Source organism: Nicotiana sylvestris, chromosome 7 (assembly GCF_000393655.2).
Source record: "Nicotiana sylvestris chromosome 7, ASM39365v2, whole genome shotgun sequence".
Lineage (NCBI taxonomy): Eukaryota > Viridiplantae > Streptophyta > Magnoliopsida > Solanales > Solanaceae > Nicotiana > Nicotiana sylvestris.
In genome coordinates this window covers 40808765-40834662 of record NC_091063.1, presented here as the reverse complement: position 1 = coordinate 40834662, position 25898 = coordinate 40808765, and the positions used below count along the sequence as shown (strand labels likewise).

At 41.4% G+C, this 25898-nt stretch overlaps 1 protein-coding gene across 1 annotated transcript; it reads right to left on the bottom strand.

Moving 5' to 3' along the window:
• Positions 1-3261: 3261 nt before the first annotated feature.
• Positions 3262-18576, bottom strand: LOC104217617 (ubiquinone biosynthesis O-methyltransferase, mitochondrial). Its single transcript, XM_009767911.2, has 9 exons — positions 18277-18576; positions 18101-18190; positions 17041-17119; positions 16823-16900; positions 15137-15185; positions 13758-13807; positions 4472-4621; positions 3718-3798; positions 3262-3617 (listed from the first exon to the last, which is right to left on the bottom strand). Exons 1-9 carry the CDS (start codon positions 18540-18542, stop codon positions 3492-3494), a joined length of 969 nt encoding a protein of 322 aa, XP_009766213.1. The 5' UTR covers positions 18543-18576; the 3' UTR covers positions 3262-3491.
• Positions 18577-25898: the final 7322 nt, after the last annotated feature.

Here is a 25898-nt window from a genome sequence, read left to right as displayed (position 1 = left end):
AAGGGGTCCCGGTTGCCTACATTAGGGCGATTAAGGACATGTATGATGGAGCTAAGACTCGGGTTAGGACAGCAGGAGGCGATTCCGATTATTTTCCGGTTATTACGGGGTTGCACCAAGGGTCTGCGTTCAGCCCTTTCCTATTTGCCCTGGTGATGGATGCTATAACGCATCATATTCAAGGGGAGGTGCCATGGTGCATGCTATTTGCTGATGACATAGTCCTAATCGACGAGACACGACGCGGCGTCAGCGAGAGGTTAGAGGTTTGGAGACATACCCTTGAGTCCAAAGGTTTCAGGTTGAGCAGGACGAAGACGGAATACCTTGAGTGCAAATTTGGGGCAGAGCCGACGGAAGCGGGAGTGGAAGTGAGGCTTGATTCTCAAGTCATCCCTAAGAGGGGTAGTTTCAAGTACCTGGGGTCGTTTATTCAGGGGTCCGGGGAGATCGACGAGGATGTCACACACCGTATAGGGGTGGGGTGGATGAAATGGAGGTTAGCGACGGGAGTCCTGTGTGACAAGAAAGTGCCACTGTTACTGAAAGGTAAATTTTATAGGGCAGTGGTTAGGCCTGCTATGTTGTATGGGACCGAGTGTTGGCCGGTGAAGATCTCACACATCCAGAGGATGAAAGTTGCAGAGATGAGGATGTTGAGGTGGATGTGCGGGCATACAAGGAAGGATAAGATTAGAAATGAAGATATTCGAGAGAAGGTGGGTGTGGCCCCCATGGAGGACAAGATGCGGGAAGCAAGACTCAGATGGTTCGGGCACATTCAGAGGAGGAACACTGATGCACCGGTGAGAAGGTGTGAACGACTGGCGGTGGTGGGTACGAGGAGAGGTAGAGGGAGACCTAAGAAGTATTGGGGAGAGGTGATCAAGCAGGATATGGCGCGACTTAGGGTTACTGAGGACATGGCCCTAAACAGGGAATTGTGGAGATCGAGCATTAAGGTTGTAGGTTAGGGGAAATTGTGATGTCTTTTTTACAGCGCACTAGAGTGAGACTAGCCAGTTAGGAGTTAGTCTTAGGATGCTATTGATCAACTACTGATGATGGGCTTTATCTGCTGTGTATTAATACCTTATATCTTTCTCGTATTTCCTATATCTCTTATATTGCTGTTACTTTGTTTTTTATGGCATTTATGTTATGTTATGGATTTCATGGTATTTTATGTTGTTTTATTATGAGTCTATTGATAGTACTAATATAGTGTCTCTTGTTGCCTCTTTGAGCCGAGGGTCTCCTGGAAACAGCCTCTCTGCCTCTCGGGTAGAGGTAAGGTCTGCGTACATATTACCCTCCCCAGACCCCACTTGTGGGATTACACTGGGTTGTTGTTGTTGTTGTTGTTGTTGTTGTTGTATTTATGGTCATCAAAAGCATACGAGGTGTATCTCTCACGTCGACAAAAAGTTTCTCTCACGTCTGCTTCATGGTGTTAAACGACGAGATCCATTTTAAGACATTACATTTGATTATTAAGGGTATGTTTGAAAAGCCACCAATTAATTGAAATTGGTGTAATTACTATTGTAGTAATTATACAACCTAGTAATTATATAGTTGTGTAATTACGACGATACGTTTGTTTGTCATAGTGTAATTACTCGTTTACTGTTTGATTGCACAAGTATAATTACACAGTTAGACTAAAATTTAAATGAAGTAATTATCAAAACTTAAAAGTTAATATTTATGCCTATAAATTTTATGAGTATAAATGATAATATTTGGTATTTAAGATGTATATTTTTTCGTGAAAATACATTAATTAGTAATAATATATTTAAAACTAATATTGAAAAAATAATTTTTATATATATTTCAAATTAATAATATTTAGTTTAGATACTTACAAAAACTAAAAACATACATTTTGTAAGAATATCATGGAATTCTTGTTTGATAAAATAAATTAATATTTATAAATATAATGTCATAACATTATTCAAATATTTGAGAAAACTAATCTATCAATTCTAACTAAAAAATGAACAACATGCAATGTGAGTCAATACTACTAAAACAAGTAAATTGGAACCATGAATATAACACAATTTTAAAATCCAAAAAAAAAAAAAAAAAAGTTTAACATATGTCAAATTCCAACATAATAATAGTAAGTTCCACTACAACTTAAGATTAGGAAACATAATAAGTTTATAACTACATCCAACAATGATATTCCGCTTTAATTGCATCACTCATTATATGTCAAGTTTGTTAATGACTCATTATTTCTAATATTAGGAGGTGTAGTTTCAAAAAATAGAATAACAAAATAAATAAATAAAAATATAAGCAATTACATGAAATGACAAGAAGTAAAGGTAGAGAAATAAATAATAAATAGTGTACAAAGAAAAATATATTTTAAAATTTCAAAAGAAAAATTAAAAGTAAAAATAAAATAAAAAAATAGAAATAAAAAGTTAAAAAGAAAATAAATTAAAATAAAAATAAAAATGAAAGAAACTAAAAGGCAACCTTGTAATTACACAGTGTAATTACCATCAATTCTCACCTCCCCTTGAGAATTGGAGAATGTAATTACACCCCTCCAATTACATCCAATTTCATGTTGACCAAGTAATTACTTGGCCAAACAAACATGCCAAACTATGTAATTACATCCAAATCCAATTCCTAGATGACTTTCCAAACATGCTCTTGTCTTTGTTTACCTAAAAATCGTCTCAAACTTCCCTAACATTCACCACAGATCAGAAATCGCGGTAAAGTACGATGCAATCAAATAGTACCACGAAGTTCACCACGAGGTTCTTTAAAATCTGTCTTAAAGATCCTATACCAATGTCTGAACCCCACCAATTCTCGTCACAGGACTTACATGGATCTTGTACTTGCTTGATTCTCAACCTGCTACGGGAGGTCAAGCTATGAGCCATTAGCTACTGAGACAAGGCTTCTTGTCTTCTGATTGTAGTTGCATCCCCGACTAACTATACATATTCTTGATGGACGAATATACTTACCCTACTAGCTCGATGAATACAATAAATAAGATGAAAGAAACCTCACAACAAAGAAAAACACAAGCTTCGCCTGCAATAGAAGGAAGCCTGCCATGAGTTGCACAAAGCAGCGACATGGGTGTGGAGATGTTTGGAACGCACTCCCTTTTTCCAGGCTCATGGTACTGTATTATAAGAAAAGATTTCTTCGAAAAAATAGTAACAGAAGTGGCCAGACTTTAGTCTCCTTACACTATTCCCAGTTTTGAAATTTGTCTATAACTTGATGTATTTCCCAATACCATGATTTTTGCTAGTAATTCAGAGTATTCAAAAAGAAAAATTACATAGCTCAAACCCTCCAAGGGAAAATAAAAAATGTGAGAACAGATGGTTGGGCATTGCATTCACCATCCAACAAAGTGGAAAAAAGAGATTACATACAATTGCAGGATGGCTTAAGAGATAAGAGCAGAATTAATTCGGCAACTTTATTGCAACTTAATCTAGAGTTTCATCGCTATTGGCTGGTTTTGTTCCCAAAGCAATATAATTAACACTGATGTCATCAGATAAAAACCAACGACCTGTCAAAGGGTTGTATACAAATCCAGCCATCTCTTGCACCTAACAAATGCACAAGATTACCATTCCGAGTGGCGCAAAAACACAGAAATGGGGTTGATAATGATTTAGCTGTAAACAGAAAGGCAGGTAGTCCACTTACAGTTATAGAAGCACGTTGAAGAATGAGGACTAGTTCTTCTGGGGTTACAAAGCTTGACCATTGATGCGTCCCTTTAGGAAGCTGCAAAAGTCCATTTAGAACTATTAGAATATGTTTAGTTAAGCTGACAGCAATATGATCAATGTACAACCATTATGTTCTTGGAATGGTAAAATCAATCTAAACTCTTCCTCTCTTCTAACTCTATGAAAGCAAATGCAAGAAGGCGACAAACAAACACAGACATGGGAAGCAGGGCTGATACTCGAGGAACACCAACTTTCCATATTTCCTTGCTACAGATAATCAGCAGAAATTTTCCGTTTAACATGGCAACTCTTGTGCACAGAAAACGATAGTATATATCAGCAAGATGAATCCTAGCAAATTCAATAGCAGAACGTAATTGGCATACCTTGAAGCATAATCATCTTTAAATCCAGGAGATAACGCGCTAAACAGAATTGTTTCCATTTACACGTATGATAAAGCAAGAACATTAACATGATCCGCATAAATTGAAAGTTCAATTTAAGCTAAAAGAAGAAATACATAGAGAACTATCCACAAACACCTTTCCTTTAACTGGCTCCATAGTTTTAAAGTGCACCAGCAATCCTCCATACACAAATATCATATATGCATAGCTATGGTTCATTTTGGGATCATTTAAGTTTTGCAAGAAATCAATCCATCTGAGTAGACATAAACCAACAATGACCAGAATTTAGTAGGAATTACTAAATATATGTACCCAATGCAGGAGATACTCTGCTGCAACAATCGTTGTTGCATATGCTCTCATTGAACGATTAATTGTGGATATAACAGTAGCGCCACCAGGGATGGTCAATGCTGATAGTGACTTGCAGAATCCAGCAGGATCTGCTACATGCTCAATCACCTACGCAAAGACGAAAATAAGATTCACATATTAGTATAGATCGGATCAAAAGTTGGGAACTCAGAACAGGAGAAGTTTTGACCCGAATGTTGCATTTTCACTTCAGCATTCAGACTTCCTAGCTCATGTTCATTATGTCCATCGCTTTGTAACATGTCATTTACATTCAACCATTTAAGAGGTTACTTATACACTACTCCAGTATATGCTTGTTTATCGGCTTAAATAAAAATCAAAATAACCAAACCCAACTATAAAAATGCAGAATAAAAAGATAATGCAAATGGACCTTTAAAAAGAAAAAAACAAGGAGTTGAAATCACCTTAAACTAGGCCCAAATATTCTCTTCCCACACCCGCATGCTTGCCTACTCGTCCCGGCCTATTTGTACCCCGCTACAATCTCTTCCCTTATAAAAGAAAAAAGGGCCCCTCGGCCAATCGTCACTCAACAGCTCGAAAGCGGATCAGTACAAAACCATGTGATTTGTAATTGTTTACGCACTGCCCCTTAGGCCTAGGGCTTCGTCGTACCCTACTTACTCCTCTTTCACTTTCATTGGCTTCTACTTGTCTTTTTTTTATTGGCTTATTTATAAAATGGTATCAGCATTTGAGACGACTCTCCCCGGCCAATCCTCAGTCGTCCGTCCTTGCTTAGAACCACTATCTCTTGATTGATCTGTTTTTTTTCTACCTTTACAGCTCGCTTTGTAAGTTCACTAGCAATACACCAATACAACACTAGCTATAGCAGTAACTAGTACAATGAGTCAGGAGTCGGGTGAATTCAATAATAGACGCCTGTTGGCATTCCAACCTTCCTTCTCCTTTCAGGGAGAGCTAATGCGGGTATTTTGGTTTGTAGGTAATAAAACCTACTATTCCGCTATGAGGGAAAGGAGTGAAAAACTATGTGAAGTCAAAGAGGAGTTAAGAAAAAGTCTTGTTTATTAACATTTAATAATAATGAAAGTAGTTATTTTTTATTTTTTAATTCACATTTGATTTTAATTCAAAATTACAATTATATCCTATCTCTGTAAGGTGAGAGTGGAATTTCTCCTTTATTTTGTCCTTTCCATTCACTCGGATTTCTTCCGTTTCATCGATTTTGTCCGGATCCCACCTTTCTTCCGAAAAAAGGGAAGGAGTCGGACGACTCTTCAATAACCCAGGGTGATCCAACCCCTTCGATGCTTTTTTTCGATGTATACCCCATCTATCTTTCGGAAGTGGAAGAAAGGGTACTCTAATTTGAATGCATAGTAGGGCCTAGAACGCTAAAAGGTGGGGGAACAAGAGTTGTCACGATAGAAAAGATAAATAAATAAATGACTATAAGGAACCAACGACTCTCTCTTCTTAAACAACCTATATCCTCCACACTTAATCAGCATTTGATAGATTATCCAACCCCGAGCAATCTTAGTTATTGGTGGGGGTTCGGTTCGTTAGCTGGTATTTGTTTAGTCATTCAGATAGTGACTGGCGTTTTTTTAGCTATGCATTACACACCTCATGTGGATCTAGCTTTCAACAGCGTAGAACACATTATGAGAGATGTTGAAGGGGGCTGGTTGCTCCGTTATATGCATGCTAATGGGGCAAGTATGTTTTTCATTGTGGTTCACCTTCATATTTTTCGTGGTCTATATCATGCCAGTTATAGCAGTCCTAGGGAATTTGTTCGGTGTCTCGGAGTTGTAATCTTCCTATTAATGATTGTGACAGCTTTTATAGGATATGTACTACCTTGGGGTCAGATGAGCTTTTGGGGAGCTACAGTAATTACAAGCTTAGCTAGCGCCATACCTGTAGTAGGAGATACCATAGTGACTTGGCTTTGGGGTGGGTTCTCCGTGGACAATGCCACCTTAAATCGTTTTTTTAGTCTTCATCATTTACTCCCCTTTATTTTAGTAGGCGCCAGTCTTCTTCATCTGGCCGCTTAGGTCAACTAACACAAAAAAGATACAGTTCACTCAACGATTGCCTTTGGGTTCCGAACTCCATATGGGGAAGGAGCGTTGTTGTTTGCGAGGTCTTGATCATTTACATGGACCCACTTTTCATTCCATTTGTGGGAATTTGATGATCTATAAACCGTCCCTAACGAGCGATCGGCTCATGTTTGAGCATGATGAATCACTTCGTGCCGACCTGTTGCCAATCCACTTTCCGGCCTCATATGAGAATGGAAAACTGGAGCATTTTTTCCATCGGTGGATGAAGAATCGCGAACATAATAATTTCTGGTTGACCATGTTCCCAGAAAAAAGATACTTTCGAGAAAGGACGAGCACGACTGAAGTGGCTATACATACAAATCTATTTACGGATCTATATGCTTCGATTGGAACTGGAAGTTCCAGAACAGGTGGCTGGTATACCACAATAATAAAACTTCCTTTTATTTTTTTTATTCGGATCGGATTTATGTTGGCTTCGTTGGGAGGCTCGCGTAGTTTGTTACGTCAGCTCCAAAAGGATAAGTTGCGTTGGAATTGATAAAGTTCCGTGGAGTTCATAATTGCATAAAAGGAGTCAAAGTAGTGGCTGCGGCGCGTTGAGGCACTTCTTCGACGGTCCCCGTACGCCCGGCCTGCCGGCCCGCTCTGAAGAATTCATGATTTATATATGTTTCAGGCCGGTGAGAGGGAGTGCGGAATAAGGATTGATTTCACTGTATCCATCGTAGCCCACCCCATCTACCTATTGTAGGAGGTCAATTGTTGCTCCCTCTCTCGAGATTGCAATCCCTATCGAGTCGGGAAGGAATGAGTAATGGGTCGGGGAATCGGGCATCGGCCCTCTTGGATCCGGTAGGAGCAGGAGTAGGTAAGTTAGTATCGATCCGGTGAAGAAAAGAGAATTTAGTTGATAGAGACGTTAGATCTGGAGGAAGCATCTGGTCACATATCCCAAAACCTTCACGGGAAAGGAACGGACTCACTCGCCCTACTTCTAAAGATAGATAGAAAAGGTTAGGGAGTCCCAGCTGCTGAGGTGGCGTAGTGACAGGTGAGAACAATAACAACAAAAGCAGCAGAAGATCCTGCATTAGTATATTCGGTAGTTTGCGGTGGAATAGATTTAAGCGTCCGGGCCAGTAGATCCACAGCAAATAGGCGTTGACTTAGTTGCTTTTGCAGTTTATTTTAATCCCGATGTTGATCCGACGCAACTTACCGGTGATAGTCGCAGCACCAGGAGCTTTCAAGGGAGGGGGCCAGGATCTCTAGTTCTGTTCTGGAATCAAAACTAAAAATCTAACTAAATAGGCAGCGAGCCGTTCAGATGAGACCCGAAGACCAGGAAGAATAAATAAGCAAAGGGAGGGGCTTCTTCCTTCAACAGAGGTAATGCTTATTCTTCTCCTTCCTGGTACTCTTGAATAAGGCAAGGCTTTTCCCTATTCCCTATCAAAAGCACTTTCAGTAGAAAAATGAATTCGTCTCAAATCAAAAGAAGAAGACTCCGCACCTTCAACTAATTCAAGCAATTCAGTCAGTAGGAAAGTCATATCACTGAACATTGGATTATATACAACCTCGTGAACATTACAACCAATCAATCGAGAGTCTTCTATACATTTAGAAACTTTCTATTTATTCCCGAACGCACAAGAAAAGGTAGAACCTTTGGGAGGTACTTTCGTTCTACTTTACTATAGCTGTTTTAGATCTGCCGGTCGCTCTCTTGCAAGTGTGAGTCTAGCTCCCTCTCCTTGATCTCTTCTTTTTGTTTTTAGCCGGATTTGGCCTTTTAGCCATCCCTTCGATCAAATAGAGCTTCCTATCCTACGTTTTTCTTTTTTTCCCACGGTAGCGATATTCCTTTGCTACTTCTTTCCTCGGCTAATGGAAAAAAATCCTTCTTTTTACCCTGTCTGGCGCCATCCATCTCCAAATAGTAAATGCGCTGCTGAGCTCAGATGTCCGCTCGTCTGGCAAGTTGGCAGCAAGCACTTCCTCCCCTCTTTGTGTGGAAAAGCTTCTGAAAGCCTATTAGTTAGTATTAGTAAAAAACCTAGTTAAGGGGTCCGTAGTTGTCGCAATCGCTCATTGGTCTTCACCTCAAGTGCTTTCTTCAATGAGTCCAAGTCTGCCTTCGCGGATAAGAAATCAAGGACTTGTCGGTAGATCAGCTAGCTCGCGCTCTAGTCTTTCATTGATCTTTTCTACCCCTCGCTCTATGAGGATGCGCGCCTATCCAGAACGTGCAAAGTAAAATAGCGGTAGATCAACTGGGTATAGATCGACACATAGGCTGCTGGCAGAGTGGGGGGCAGAATCACACAGCAAGAAAGCTTCCTGTCAATCCAAAAATGTTAGAAAGAGAATTAGATCTAATCTCGTCAAGTGGGCTTATTCAATTTCTGAAGTTAGATTGAAGATTGAGAAAGCCGGCCAGTAGTGCCTTTATTCGTTTCATATGTTCATGTGTAATGTATAGCTTTGGGCCGACTGAGGTCTGTTTGTACTTTTTCTCTCTAACGTCTCTTTACCCATCACTTTGTCACTATATCGTCTTCCACCGTCGTGAGACCATTATCACGCCGACGTAAATCCGGCGACCTCTCACCGGGTACAGGTAAGTCCTCCTCTCTTTCTCTTTCTCTGTATCTTTTCTCCTTCTTCTCTTCTCTCTCTTCCTCCCTCCCCTCCTCTTTCTTCTAAACTCGTCAGATCTGCCCCTCCCGTTTCTTTCTCCTTTCTCTGCTTCTTCAGCTACTTCACTTCTAAGGTAAACACATTTCTTCAAGTATATTAATAGTGTAATAATATACTTGTAAGAATCTAATTCCCTTTGTTTTGAATGTATAGATGAAAATATTTGCATTATCCTAGATAATTTGGCATCTGGGTATTGTTATTTTATTATTATTTTTTGTATATTTTGGACGCGTTCTCGTTACCGGTGCCGCCGGATTCTTCTTTTGACTATTATTTACTTATTTATTTATTATTTAATTTACTCAAAAAACAATTTAAGGTTTTATTACAACATTTTTGCGCTCCTTTGCTACGGGTGGGGCCTCACCAGTGGTAGCAGTGACAACCCCCATTGTTTGTCTTCGTGGTGTTTGTGTGTATTTCAGGTTAGGGACTGTGGCTATTAGCGGTGAGCGGTACGTGCGTGTGCAAACATAAGGAACAATCCCGGCGAGGGTCAACGAGGGGCGGCGTGAGCTGGACAAGAACGTGATAGGTGGACGCAACGTTGCATATACCAAGGCAATTCCCAGGTTCTACTTGCGGGAGTTGGTACCTCCTGTTTGTCTTTCCCCTTTATTGTGTTAGTTAAATTGTTGCAATCTTAGTTCCTATTAGTTTATCCACAGTATTAGTGCGCCTTTAGTTGCAGCCTGTCTTTGTCTAGCTTGGTCTGTTGCCTTGTGTGTGTTAGTGATTTTCCCTTAGTCTGTTGTAGGTATAGTGGTTGTGGTCTGGGATGGTCGAGTGAGGTCATGTCCTTGGGGGGAGCGCGGGGTGGGGCGGGAGGTAGGGCAGGGTTTAGGGGGTGGGTCGGGAGGCGAGAGAGGCAAAGGAGACATGGGTGTCTATAGGTTAAGAATTGGGTCATGGAACGTGGGTACACTGACGAGTAAGTCTATAGAGTTGGCGAAGATTCTCCAGAAGAGGAGGGTCAATATAGCGTGTGTCCAAGAGACAAGGTAGGTAGGGTCGAGGGCGAAGGATGCAGACGGGTATGAACTTTGGTACTCGAGAGTCCAGAGAGGTAAGAATGGAGTGGGTATCTTGGTGGATAGGGAACTTAGAGTCTGTGGTTGAGGTTAGACGAATGAATGATAGATTGATGGTTATTAAGTTGGTGGTTGGAGAGTACACCCTGAACATTGTTAGTGCCTATGCGCCGCATGCAGGCCTAGATGAGGAGGTTAAACGACGCTTCTGGGAGGGGTTAGATGAGATTGTGCACCAGGTTCCGCCTACAGAGAAGCTATTCATAGGAGGGGATTCAATGGTCAAATTGGGGTGACTGCAGGTGGTTATGGCGAGGTGCATGGAGGCTTTGGTTTTGGGGAGAGGAACGGAGGAGGTACATCGCTGTTGGACTTCGCTGAGGCTTTTGGGTTGGTGATTGCGAACTCTAGATTTCCAAAAAGGAAAGAGCATTTGATTACTTCTCAAAATGCGGTAGCGGAGACCCAGATCGACTATCTCCTTCTCAGGAGGTGTGACAGCGGGTTGTGCAAGGACTGCAAGGTGATTCCAATATCCAAGTGAGACACTCGTGTCGCAGCATAGACTTTTGGTGCTAGATGTTGGTATTAGGTTAAAGAAGAGGAAAAGGTCTGCTCGGGGAAAACTAAGAATCAGGTGGGAGCCTTGACTAAGGATAAAGCCCAAGAGTTGGAGTGCCGGTTGTCAACTATGGGAGCTTGGAGGAGCAGTGGGGATGCGAACATTATGTGGTCAGCGACAGCAGACTGCATAAGGGAGTCTGCAAGAGAGGTGTTAGGGGTCTCGACCGGTGGCTCTGGTGGGCATAAAGGAGACTGGTGGTGGAATGAAGTGGTCCAAGGTAAAGTGGAAGCGAAGAAGGCGGCATAGCTGAAGTTAGTTGGGAGCATAGGTGAGGAGGATAGGCGAGCGTGCATGGAGAGTTATAAGGTAGCTAGGAAGGAAGCTAAAATGTCGGTCACGGAGGCTAAGACTGCGGCTTATTGTCGCATGTACGAGGAACTGGGAAAAAAGGCAGGGAGAAGAAGTTATTTCGGCTGGCCAAGTTGAGAGAGAGGAAGGCTCGAGATTTGGACCAAGTGAGATGCATCAAGGATGAAGATGGTAGAGTACTGGTAGAAGATGCCCAGATTAAGAGGAGATGGCAGACTTACTTTTATAAACTTCTGAATGAAAAAGGGGATCGTGATATTGTGCTAGGCGAATTGGAGCATTCCAAAAGTCACTGTGACTTTGGGCACTACAGGCGTATCGAGGTCGAGGAGGTCGCGGGGGCTATGCGTAAGATGAGTAGGGGCAGAGCGACCGGGCCAGACGAGATTCCAGTGGAATTTTGGAAGTGTGTAGGAAGAGCAGGTGTGGAGTGGTTGACTGGGTTGTTTAATGTTATTTTTAAGGCCAAGAGGATGCCGACTGAGTGGAGGTGGAGTACGGTGGTTCCATTGTATAAGAACAAAGGTGATATCCAGAGTTGTAACAATTATAGGGGTATCAAATTACTAAGTCATACCATGAAAGTATGGGAGAGATGGTTGAAGCGAGGGTGACGATGACAACGTCTATATCCGACAACCAGTTCGGGTTCATGCCGGGCCGTTCCACCACAAAAGCTATACACCTTTTTAGGAGGTTGGTGGAACTGTACAGAGAGAGAAGAAGGATCTGCACATGGTGTTTATTGACCTAGAGAAAGCGTATGACAAGGTTCCTAGAGAAGTTCTCTGGATATGCTTGGAGGCAAAAGGTGTGTCGGTTCCTTATATTATGGCAATTAAGGACATGTATGATGGGGCTAAGACTCGGGTTAGGACAGTAAGAGGCGACTCTGAGCATTTTCCGGTTGAAATGGGGCTACACCAAGGCTCTGCGCTCAGTCCATTCTTATTTGCCCTGGTGATGGATGCGATAACAAACCAAATTCAAGGGGAGGTGCCATGGTGCATGCTATTCGCTGATGACATAGTTCTGATTGATGAGTCACGAGCCGGTGTTAACGAGAGATTGGAAGTTTGGAGACAGACTCTTGAGTCTAAGGGTTTCAAACTAAGCAGAACGAAGACAGAATACCTCGAGTGTAAGTTCAGCGCTGAGCCGGGGGAAGTGGACGTCGATGTGAGGCTTGAGTCACAGGTTATCCCAAGTAGAGGCAGTTTCAAGTACCTTGGTTCGGTTATCCACGAGTGAGTGGAGATCGACGAGGATGTCACACACCGTATTGGGGTAGGATGGATGAAGTAGAGGTTAGCATCTGGAGTCTTGTGTAACAGGAGAGCGCCAATGATACTCAAAGGTAAGTTCTACAAAGCGGTGGTTAGACCGGCCATGATGTATGGGGCTGAGTGTTGGCCTATTAAGAACTCACATATCCAAAAGATGAAAGTAGCAGAAATGAGGATGTTGAGGTGGATGTGCGAGCACACTAGGATGGATAAGATTAGGAATTATGATATTCGGGAGAAGGTGCACGTGGCTCCCATTGAGGACAAGATGCGGGAAGCGAGGCTCAAATGGTTCGGGCATGTACAAAGGAGAAGCCCAGATGCTCCAGTAAGGAGGTGTGAGCGGCTGGTTGTGGATGGCACGAGAAGAGGTAGAGGGCGGCCTAAAAAGTATTGGGGAGAGGTGATCAGACAGGATATGGCGAGACTTCAGATTTCCGAGGACATGACACTTGATAGGACGTTGTGGAGGTCGAGTATTACGGTTGTAGGCTAGGAGGTAGTTGAGTCTTGCGTTACTTTATACCTTTGTGAGCCTAGTCCGGTAAGGTTTTGTCTAAGAGAGCTAGGGGCAATGTCGTGTCTTACTATTTTATTTTTCGACGTTGGATCCATTTACTAGCCACCGTTTTTGCTTTGCATTTTTCTTCTGCATTTTATGTTCCTATTTTTCCTATGATCTCCGTGATGAATCTAATATCCTCTCCTTTTGTTTCTTTTTATTATCTTGAATCGAGGGTCTTTCGGAGACAGTCTCTCTAGGGGTAAGGTCTACGTACACACTACCCTCCCCAGACCCCACTTGTGGGATTTTACTGGGTTGTTGTTGTTGTTGTTGATGTTCATGTGTAATGTGTATACAAATGTTTATATCTGACCTGTTTGATCCCTATCAACTTCATCTTATTTAATTATAATACAAGTATCAAATTACATAAATCCATCTGCATCAGTAAATGTAACAGTCTGACTCTAACGGCCTCCAATTATCAGACGAGAGAAAGTGCATCAAAGTTAAAAAAGAGTAAATCTGCTCAAAAGACCAAGGACTTTACTCAATGTACTGCGCAAAGTCCAAATAGATAGTGAAAGCTTGCGAATCAAAAGATACAAATGATGTAAGTACAGCTTACTAGAACTATTGGATTGCAATTAAGAAGTTAAAATATCTTAGAACAGAGTCAGGTATTACTTACTAAATCATACCTCTAAAGAAATTACAGCATCAAATTGTCTCTGTTCTTCGACCAGGTTTTCTGTTGACATAACATTCAATAGTGTCATTTTTCGAAGAATAATCTTGAGATCCAGATAAACACAGGATTTTAAAATAAGGTTACTAAAATCTATTTTCCTGCAGTTTCAAGACATATGTCATCAGCCAAGGTTGTTATACAACATAATTAAAAACCAGCAACATACACAAGCATCAAATCATTAATGTTTCCGTGTCTTTGTGGCATAAGAGTAATTGCCATATAACTAAAACGATTAGCTTGATTCATGATCTCTCAAACATTTTAAGGAGCTGCTCTGGAATTTAATTAGGCACAGGCGCCATGGCAAAGTCAATTTCTTTTTCTACTATATAATTTCTTCAGGAAAGCAAACATAACGACAAAGAAAAACATTTTTAGAATTTAAAGGAGAGACACAAACAAGTAACGAACAACTAAGATTACCCCAAAATAATTATTGCATACCTTTTTTCTTTCACGAGGAATCTCACGCTCCAATAATTTTGCAAGTTCAAATACCATTATCGGATATGCAATCTGTTTTTAATTCAAGTCTTTCTGAAGCTTGATGATTTTAGTCATATCTTTTTTGATTAATAAGTGTTTTTTATTATGTTACACTGAAGAAAGCATTCATGGAGAGAAATAGATAAAGTGGACAGAACTTAATATAGTAGACCAAGTACATGACATTTCAATTGAGTTTTTCTTCTCTGCATTCATCTGCTGGAAGGTGAAATTCACAGTGAGGACATCACCAACCACGCAAGTACTGAATGCAGCGAGTTAGGGTTTTAACTCTTATGTTGATTATCATGAAGCTACAAATAATTAGCACACTATCTCGACCAATTACCGACCTCCATAATCTCCATAAGGAAGAAAGAGGTTAACCAATTATGATCCGAGGATCCAACAAATCATGAGCACTTTCTTTTGTGGTTCACACAGTTAAATGGCGATAATTTCATACTATTGCAGCTCAAATCAGAACCACACAAAATTTGCAAAAGGCAATGACATACAACAGTTTTGATCAGAATCCACTTCAATTATATAGGAATGAAAGTGAGGGATGCCAAAATTCATTTCAAATTGATAGGTTGAGCAGATAAAACCAGTGCTTGATCATTGACATGGTTTCATAATGATAGCTGATGTAATGCGGACTACTTCTCCAATTCTCAATTAAAGAAGGCACCAACAAATTCCGGCACCTAAACCTGCTCATAGATCTGTTCCTTTTTAAATGGTTCCGATCACTGTATATTGTAATAGAAAATTAACATGCACATAGAAGTCAGCAATATTTGAACTTAATTATCATCAAACAAGACAGACATGTACCAGCGGTTGTGCACCGATATTCAATTGAAGACGCTTTTGGATCCAAATCCTGAAAGAAATATTAAAGTCCATAAGTATCCACTACATAGCATGGATACGGGTTTGACTGTCATATTTGTATAGGTATGACATGGAGACACACGAAGATAATAGGCAGAACTGACACCAATTAAACACTATATCATGTATTATATGTCATTCTCTACATAGCAGAATCAACAAAAAAGATACTGGAAGAAGCATAAGAATATATAACTTCAAAAATAAACAATATCAATTTTTTATTCTTAAAAAAAATGCAAAATCAATTTTAACAGAATTTAACACCAGAACATGAATTCTAGGCACACACCCATAAAACTATGATAGAATTTAAGATAGGATTTACAGCTTAATAAACAGCAAAAATAATGCTGAATCTTAATCAGTTCTATAAAGTTGTTTCGATTACTTCATCACTGATATGATTTTAGAGAATACGCCCTGTGTTTTTCATTTCTTAAACTACTGTTTGGTACATAAAGACCCGAAGTTGTCACTGAAAATTGTTGTCGCGGGCTCAAGAGTTGTGCTTTGGTCTCTTGGAAGGATAAGCACATCTAGATATGGGGATATGCTGTGCAGAAAATATAACGTAAAATAAGGAACTCCTTTTTTTTGTTCACATACCAAAAGTTAGTACCCTACATATATTTTATCCAATACCTACATATATTTTATCCAATACGATTATGACACAATTACATGGACTAAAGTTCAGTAACTGTGCACCTTAAACGCAATCTTTTGAAAATATTTTTCTGGTATATATCAATCATGGGAACAGCTAGAGTGAAACTTTTGGCGAACATCCCAGAACATCATAGCATATATTACTGCACGAAAACAAAGATCTAAAGGATAATCTGGCTTGTTCCCATTTTATGCAAAAAGGAAGAGACTCGTAGAATGGAAGAGGCAGACAGAGCTTTGCACATTTTGGTTAAAACATGACATCTTAATCAGAGCCTCTTGTGCCAAATTTACTAAATGCATAAGTTGCTTATCCCTGGACTTTGTAATGTGTCTACTTTATCTGCTGGCCAAACTTATGACACTATTTCTATGCCAGCAGCATGAAGCACTGATCCGAATGAATATTGCTCCACCTCCCTCAATAATGCCTAAGATTTAAACATTTCTTTATTTTCAGATCACCTAAAAGGGCAGAAGAAAGATCTCGTTTCTTCAACAGTTACATTGCTTCATCTCTACTGGACCTTTAAGTAGGATTCAAAACCTAGACAGAAGAAACATCAGATAACCAAATGTTCTATATTGGAACTTTTCTTGCATTTTCTGTCAACGTTGGGTACTTCGGATTCACAGTAAACATTCTAGTGATAAGCTCAAAACCTTTCTAAATGTTAAAATCCTAGTACCTCTTTCTTCCAGATCTCTTTGACCATCAAACGAACTATAATTCTGACAGGAGCAAAACTGTAATTGTCCCTCAAGGTAAGGTCGTAAGGATGTCTACAGAAAACTCAAAATCAATAAAAAGACTCGTATATTTTTAAATGTCATGCTCGTGATATTTCATGCGTGAAAGAACTTTAAAGAAACTGTACATTAACCAGACAAGACTTAAAAGTTAAAACAGCAGTTTAATAGTGCACAATGGGAACATCTAAGAGTAAAACATACCGCATGAAGGCGAGCAATCTTAATATTTTTGTCCACAGCGTCAACTCCCATGATGGTAGCTCCCATTCGAGCCAAAGGCTGAATTAAGAGGGAAAATGAGATGTGACAAGCCATACGTTTCAAATAGGCAAATAACTATATTCACAGGAGAAAAGTAATCTGCCATCTGCAAATGTAAAAGTGAACTTAATGGAGTACTAAGCTTAAAGAATGTATACCTCAGTTAAAATTCCCCCTCCACAACCAACATCGACAAACTTTAATCCTTCAAAAGGTCTAGTGCAATTTGGATCCTTTCTGATACAACAAAAACAGATTAGCTTCCAGGGATACAACAAGAGTAAAAACTGCATGTAGAGCAGTGTCAAGATGTACATAATAAACTGCATGAATAAGAACGCACCATCTCAAATCAGAGTAATTCACTCAGCTTGAGCCACACATTGTATTGGTGTTATGTGCATTTTAATAGTATTAAAATTATAATATTAAAGTGCATTAACTTTTGTGATGTTAGTGGCTATAAATTGGCAAGAAAGTGGTCATTATCTTTGGTTTAATTCATATAACCACTAATACCATGACCTATCACTAATTACCCACTAAAGCTTAAATCTGTAACCACCATCCCATGATCTAAAATTTTACTATCCCACTACCTTGTAAGTCTTCAACTTATTCTCTACAATAGAGAAAACTATTTCCTGAAGGAAGGTGTTCATTTTTGGTGGGGCTTTCCACTCAATAACTTGTCCGGAGTTTGTTCAATTCATACGACACTGTCATATGGAGGGGACAAGTCAATAGTGTTACTGCTGTATCGGTGAAGATTCTATCACAATGGGCTTGAATCTCCTTAAAAAGAGCGACATATCCGTGCCTAAGCTGGAGAATGTTTATTTATTTTTCTTCATCTTATTTTTTCAATTGTAATTCCTTGTATTTTCACCAACACATTGTTAGGACGTTGATACACTAAATACAAATGCTTCTTTATAAATACATGCACTTCTGAGAGTTTTCAAGTAGAGCCAAAGGTAGGGATAATTTGATTTTCTGTTTTTTATTTTAAGTGCAAATTTTGTAGTAACTTTTTCTAGAAAGTATAACGGAAAATAGGAACAAATTTGCTGATTACCCCATCTGACAAGGGAGGGTTTGTTACACACAAATTGCAAATGAGGGAGGTCACTGTACTAGCGAACTCTAAAACCAGCCCAGCATGATTTTTTTAACATAAGCCTGAAAAGAAGGCCGCTAATATACTATGATAATTACCTGAAATGGCGACAAAGAGAGGACCTAATGAAAGCAAGTCTCGTAGGGTTCATCATATGTAATGGCTTAAACGGTCCTTCTGCATCCCACCTGATTTTAAACTCAAATTCAGTACCAAAAACAACTATGCCTCAATTAAAAGAACAAATTGCGGAACTTTGAACTTTATATAATACCAGGTCTCGGAAATGGCGGAGAATTTAGCAAGTTCAAATTCATTGAGAGAACTTGTAGAGGTGGTGGAGGGATTAGGGGATGGAGGTGGTGGAGGATTTATAGGAGTTGGCTGAGAAACTTCCGAATAAGATCGCCATTTTACTTGATTATGTAACGACGGGAAGTTGGAATTGGGGTCTCTGAGTTTATTATTGAAACGAGCATTGCTGAGTTGAGAGATTCTGCATAGGGATCTCAGTCGGTTATGAACGAGTTTCGAAGCCATGGCTGACGAGCTCGAAAATATGGTGTAACGTGTTGCTAATAGGACAACAGCTTTGTCACAACTCTTTTATGTTAGGTACACAGTCAGGTGACCCCGTCATCATTGGGCCTGATTGGGTCTTTGGTCCAAACTTGTTTACTTTCTTGGGCCGTCAGAAATTTATAAGAAAAAATGACACTATAACCGTTGTAAAAATAATAATTAAAAAGATGTATAAAATTTGTATAATTTTTTTATATATATATTTTGTATGTTATATACAAAAATTATACATATTTTACACATTTTTTCGGCTAAAAAATGAAAATAATTTCTGGCGAGGGCTAAAAGTAATAATACACAGTCACTTTTGGGCAGCTAATCAAGCTTTAGCCACTATTTCAAAAATTATTACACATTTTGCCATTCTTTTGACGCAAAAAAGGTTGAAGAATTAACCCAAATAGCCATCCACCCAATATCTTAAACTAAAAATGGCTGATGGAGGTATAATATATGCGTAATTTATGTATTATATATGTATAATTGTGTATAATTAATGTATAAACTGTGTATATGACTAAAAAAAATATGGACGGCTGTTTGTGACAATACTCCAAATTAAAACAAGAAACAACTCCACCATACTGGAGTTTAAAAATTTGTTGGAGTTTCAAATCTCAGAAATTCTCATGGGGTTAAAACCTTTATAAGTTTAAATTCACAATCTAAGTATAAAAATTTGTCGTCATAAAATCGTAGTGACTCAATATTTCTTGGCTCCAATGTTTTAAAACCTTGAATACGTATTTTCTTCCGCCTTTATCTTTTTTGTCCACCCCTTCCCCTTGCCGGGGACATTGCTAGTCTACAAAGGGCACTTGCATTATTCAATGACTGATTTGCCCACGTGAGGGTGTGACATTTACTGTGTTTTCTTCCTCTAATAAAAATAATAATGTGTCTATGTGAGGACCAAATGGTGAGTAGTAATAGTTAGTGCTTTGTATTTATATCAGCCAAAAATAGGTATTCTTTTGCCAAAAAAGTAAATGAGATTTCCCACAAAAGCTTTGCGACCTGTATTGTGTTCTCCAGTTTTTTGTTGTATTTAAGCTATCAAGTAACAATCCTTTTCCAAAGGCATTGTATGGGTCCGAATTTGATCGACCACGACCTATGGTGGGTACGGCAAACGACCAAAAATCTATGAGTCGACAAAGAGATACGACCCTGTGAAGGGAGGAGAGATACCACCGCATTGGCAGTAGATTCGGCATGTTAGGTGACCTAGGGAATATTCATTAGATATTTCTTAATTTGTCGTCCATACGATTATGGGAAAACCCCTCAGTATATAAGAAGGGTGAAAGTCTTGTAAAAGGGGGGATTTTTGGAAAAAGAACCACTGGCCTTGAACTATTATCATCTCTCTATTATTGTCATCCTAGAGTTTATTATCTTCGGCTATGATTTACCCCTTCATCATTGATTGATTTGATTAAAAAGGGTTCGAAATCTTTTTAGTCAAACAATTTGGCGACGTCTGTGGGGATTTCCATAGCTGAAATCATAGTTCTCATCTAGGTTCTTGAAAGCGACAATCATTGTTCTTCAAACCCCATAAAAACCAACAATGGCGGAGAAAGAAGCGAGGTCGAAGATGATAGCAGATGTCTCAAACAACCTCCTGAACTCCCTCAACAAAGCTGGTAGAGAAGACATCGAGAATACAACACCAGGGGTTGCACCTGAGGGGGAAATCTCACCTTCTCCATACGGGGATCTAACGATCCTGCGCGAAAGGAGAGCCTCCACGTCTACGGCAGGAGAAACTCCACCAGTAGTCAAAAAACTGCTAGAGGAATGGTTGACAAGTGCTCTGAGCGACATGCTCGAAAAAACCCCTCAAGGAAATGTCGAAGACCTACCACCTACGGAAATCGCAGTTACCGTCAGCGAACTAAGCACTACACGAATGGGCAGCACCCGCACTGTAGCTGATGCAGGTGGTGATGCACTCGTAACCATCTTAAAGAAAATAGGAGAGATGGAAAACGAGAACAAGACGCTCCGAGATCAAATGAAAGAGCATCAGGAAAGAGTTGACAAAATACCAGGTGCCCTAAGCTATTGCCAAAACGCGATGTGGGCCGATTCGTCGAACAGCCATACAACGAAGGGGCTACCCCTCATCCTATTCCAAAAACTTTCAAGATGCCACCATACCTGAAAATATACGACGGGACCACGGACCCGGAGGATCATCTAATCCATTATGTTACTGTGGTAAAAGGCAACGACCTGTCAAAGGAGCAAGTACCATCTGTGTTGCTAAAAACGTTTGGCGATACTTTGACGGGGGAGCACTGACATGGTATTCCCAGCTGCCAGCACGATCAATATCAACATTTGAAGAGATGGCGGATAAGTTCGCCACCGCTCATATAGGGGCGAAGAAGGCTGAAGCTAGGGTCAATGATATCTTCGCGGTCAGGCAAATGGCGGGCGAAGGACTTCGGGATTTCTTGGCTCGATTCAACAGAGTAAGGATGAGCCTCCCAAACGTATCAGAAGGAATGGCAGTGGCAGCCTTTCAGAATGGGTTAAATAGGAACGGATCGAAGGCAACCAAGAAATTGCTCAGCAAACTTATGAAGTATCCCCCACCACGTGGGAAGAGATCCATAATGCCTATTGCGCGGAGGTAAGAGCAGATGAGGATGATCTGAATGGCACGATTCAGCGATTAACGTCAGTTCAGACCGAGGCAAGGAGAGGTCGATGTAACGACGGGCGAAGAGACCAACCACCACGCTTCAACCGATAAAGGAATCAGCCCTATATTCGAACATCCAACGTGCCCCCTCCACGACACGCGGAAACCATGCAACGGCACACTGCGCCTCTCCGAAATGAAAGAGGTATGCCTCCACTACTATCTGCTCATAATTTTTGTGTTTCCCCTTCAGAGATAGTGTACGCACTAGAGAAGCTGTGCACGAAGGTACAATGGCCACAAAAGATGAAATCGGACCCGAGCACTAGGAGGTCCAACGTTCTCTGCGAATTCCACCAAGAAAGAGGACATAAGACCAAGGATTGCATAGGTCTACGCCAAGAAATAGTTAGGATGTTGAACCAGGGGTACCTGAAAGAACTACTCAGCGACAAAAGAAGGACCAACTTCGCCAGAGGACGTGATTCATCTCAAGGACCTCCAAAGCCATCGTCGCCAGCACGCACCATATAGATGATCATTGGAGGCGGCGGCGACATGGTAATCAACCATGTAAAGTTCACCACCATGCACAAACTCAAACGGACGGTTGCCCACGAACTGCATGACGACTTCGAAGACAGTATCATCTTTGATAAGTCCGATGTCGACGATTTGTCTTTCCCTCACTATGACGCTTTGGTTATAACTTTACGCATCACTGATACCGATGTAAAAAGAATCATGGTAGATGACAGAAACGGCTCATGTATCGTTCACCCAAGAGTTCTCATACAAATGAGGCTCGTGGATAAAATAATACTGCATTGCATAACACTAATGGATTTTAACAATGTAGTAGAACTGACATCCGGGGAAATAATGTTACCTGTCCTAGCAGGGGGAGTCACGCTGGAAACAACACTCCACATCGTGAACCAGGAAACAGCCTACAACGCCATCATAGGGCACCCATGGATACACTCCATGCGAGCCGTCCCGTCAAGCTTCTATCAAGTGGTCAAATTTCCCACCCCGTAGGGAATATTCAGCATCCAAGGCAAGCCGCGCACCGCCCAGGAATGCTATCGAATCGCCCAAGATTGCACGCACACCAAACAACTGAAAGGTGCAAGTACAGCAATCAGCCATGTCAGGAACCAAACCCAACCCACCAATAGAGGCCATCAAAGACCCAGACATCGTAGAAGCCTGCAAGGCGACTATAGAGGACCTCGACCCAGTCCAATTGAACGACGCCGACAACACAAAAAAGGCTTACATAGGGCACAGCCTATCAGAGCCAGGTAAGTATCGTGAATTTTTAACTAACAATGCCAATTTATTTGCCTTTTCCCATTCAAATATGCCAGAAATCCCAAAGGACATCGCCACTCATAGGCTGAATGTCGATGCACTCTATCCGCCGGTACGGCAAATGAGGAGAAAGTTCAATGCCACAATCAATGAAGTGGTCAGCGAGGAGGTGGATAAATTACTCGCCAACGGTTCCATCAGAGAATCAAAATACCGCCAATGGGTCACCAATGTGGTCATGGTCAAAAAGAAGAATGGGAAATGGCAAATGTGTATGGACTTCACCGATCTGAACAAAACATGCCCTAAAGACTCCTTCCCGTTACCCCATATCGACCAGCTGATCGATGCGACGGCGGGGCACGAACTGCTGAGTTTCTTGGACGCCTACTCCGGATACAACCAAATTCTAATGGCCGAAGAGGATCAAGAGAAAACGACGTTCATCACTCACCAAGGGACTTATTGCTATAAAGTGATGTCGTTCGGACTCAAGAATGTAGGGGCCACTTACTCTGGAGGTTAGTCACCAAAATGTTCAAAGAACAGCTCGACAAGACCATGGAGGTCTATATCGATAATATGCTGGTAAAGTCGACCAAGAAGGAAGATCACATTAGCCATTTAAAAGAAGCCTTCGAGATATTGAGGCACTACGGGATGAAGTTGAATCCGGAGAAGTGCGCCTTCGGTGTGGCCTCAGGAAAATTCCTAGGTTTCCTCGTGTCACAGAGAGGAATCGAAGTCAACCCGGATCAAATCAAAGCCATCAAAGCGATACCAGAGGTACTGACCAGCAAAAAGTAGGTGCAAAAATTAATGGGGAAAATAGTCGTCTTATCAAGGTTCATTTCACGATCCTCGGATAGATGCCACAAGTTCTTCAATGTGCTGAGAAAAGACCTCGGGATGCAATGGAACGAGGATTGTGTCGACGCCCTGAGAAAATTAAAAGCGTATCTGTCTTCGACGCCATTTCTCGTCAAAGCGGATCCAGGCGAGTGTCTGCTCGTGTACTTGGCAGTCTCCGAAGTTGCGGTAAGTGCAGTCTTGGTCCGTGAAAATAAAGGTACGCAATCTCCGATTTATTATATCAGTAAAATTCTCATCGATATCGAGACAAGGTACCCTCACCTTAAAAAGTTAGCCCTGGCACTGGTCGTAGCTTCGCGAAAGCTTAGACCGTATTTTCAATGCCACCCCATAAAAGTAGTAACGACCTCCCCCCTAAGAGGTATCCTGCACAAACCCGAACTATCGGGTAGACTAGCCAAATGGGCCATAGAATTAAGCGAGCACGATATAACATATCAACTGCGAACTGCCATTAAGTCGCAGGTGCTCGCAGACTTCGTCGCTGATTTTAGCATGGAGATATTGCCCGAGGCAGAACAAGAAGCACTTCGCGCCTCCACACACACCGACCTCTAGGTCCTCTACACCGATGGAGCCTCCAATGCCTCGAGATCGGGACTGGGACTCGTCCTCGAGGTCCCTAGGTGCGAAGTGATTAGCCAGTCCATAGGATGCCCCGAGATGACTAACAATGAGGCTGAGTACGAAGCTGTGATTGCAAGATTGAAGCTAGCCCTCAAATATGGTGCCTGGCGACTTGTCATCCACTGTGACTCCCAACTCGTGGTGAACCAAGTCATCGGGACTTTCCAGATCAAAGAACAGAGGCTACAAAGGTACCAGTCAGAAATCCACAAGCTACTGCCAGAGTTCGACGAGTGTCGCCTCGTCCAGATACTCAGGGCACAGAATATCGAAGCAAATGGCCTTGCTAAACTGGCTGCGGCCACCAAGAATATCAACAAAGAGAACGTGACACACCTTCATTCTGAAATCGACCATGTTGAGGTACATTCTATAAACTTAACTTGGGACTGGCGTAAACGCTTCGTAGCATATTTGCAGGATTGAACACTTCCACAAGACAAGAAGGAGGCCAAAAAACTCCGGGTACAGGCAGCCCGATACAGCCTAATAAACAATGATCTCTATAAAAGAACATTCGGCGGCCCTCTGGCTAAATGTCTTGGACCACATCAAATGAGACGGGTACTAGAAAAAGTACATGAAGGGCACTGTGGCGCCTACACGGGAAACCGCGCCCTCGTCCGATGCCTCATCCGCACCGGTTATTACTGGCCCACCATGAAAAAAGAAGCCGCAGGTTATGTCTAAAAATGCGAGCAATGTCAAAAGTACGCCCCCATAATACATCAAGCAGGAGAACTCCTCCATTCAGTCATTTCGCCATGGCCATTCATAAAATGGGGAATGGACATTGTCGGCCCCCTCCCAGCAGGACGCGACAAGGTATGCTTCCTTTTGGTTTTAACTGACTACTTCTCTAAATGGGTGGAAGCAAGTGCATACACTCAGATACGTGAGTAGGAAGTCATCGCCTTCATTTGGAAAAATATTATATGTCGTTTCGGCATCCCCAAGGAAATTGGTTGCGACAACGGACCTTAATTCATTAGAAAAAGAACGACTGAGTTCTTCGAAAAATGGCACATCAAACGGATACTCTCTACGCCATATCATCCTGCCGCCAACAGCCAAGCCGAATCCTCCAACAAAGTGATACTGAACATATTGAAAAAGAAGCTCGAGGAAGCTAAAGGGCTATGGCCCGAACTACTACCTGATGTGTTATGGGCATACCGCATTACGCCGAAATCCATCACAGGAGAAACGCCATACTCACTGGTCTACGGGACCGACGCAGTCATACCCGTTGAGGTCAGGGAACCTAGCCTAAGATACTCCAACGTAAGTGGGGCAGATAACGACGAAAGTAGGCTACAAGAATTAGACAAAGCCGAAGAACGAAGAGACATGGCCCACGTAAGAATGGTAGCCCAGAAGCAGCAAGTAGAAAGATACTACAACAAGAAAGCCAAGGTACGATCACTCAAAGTGGACGATTACGTCCTCAAAACCAAAACACAGGCATCAAAGGATCCAAATGAAGCAAAGTTAGGAACAAACTGGGACTGACCGTATAAAATCGTAGCAGTAGCAAATAAAGGGGCATTCCAACTAGAAACAATGGAAGGAAAACTATTCCAAAACAATTGGAACGTCGCCCACCTCAAGTACTTTCACTTCTGAAAGGCGTCACCTAAGTTGTACTCTTTTTCCCTCACCCGGGTTTTTTCCCAATCGGGTTTTCCCGGGGAGTTTTTAATGAGGCGACGAAGGGGACGCCCTGCGGATCAGAATGTTATTTATCACCTCGGCCCATCGATACAATCTCCCGGGCGAAGTGATGAAGGGACTACACAATCAAATTGCCATCGTATGTATGAAATCAAATCGCCATTGTA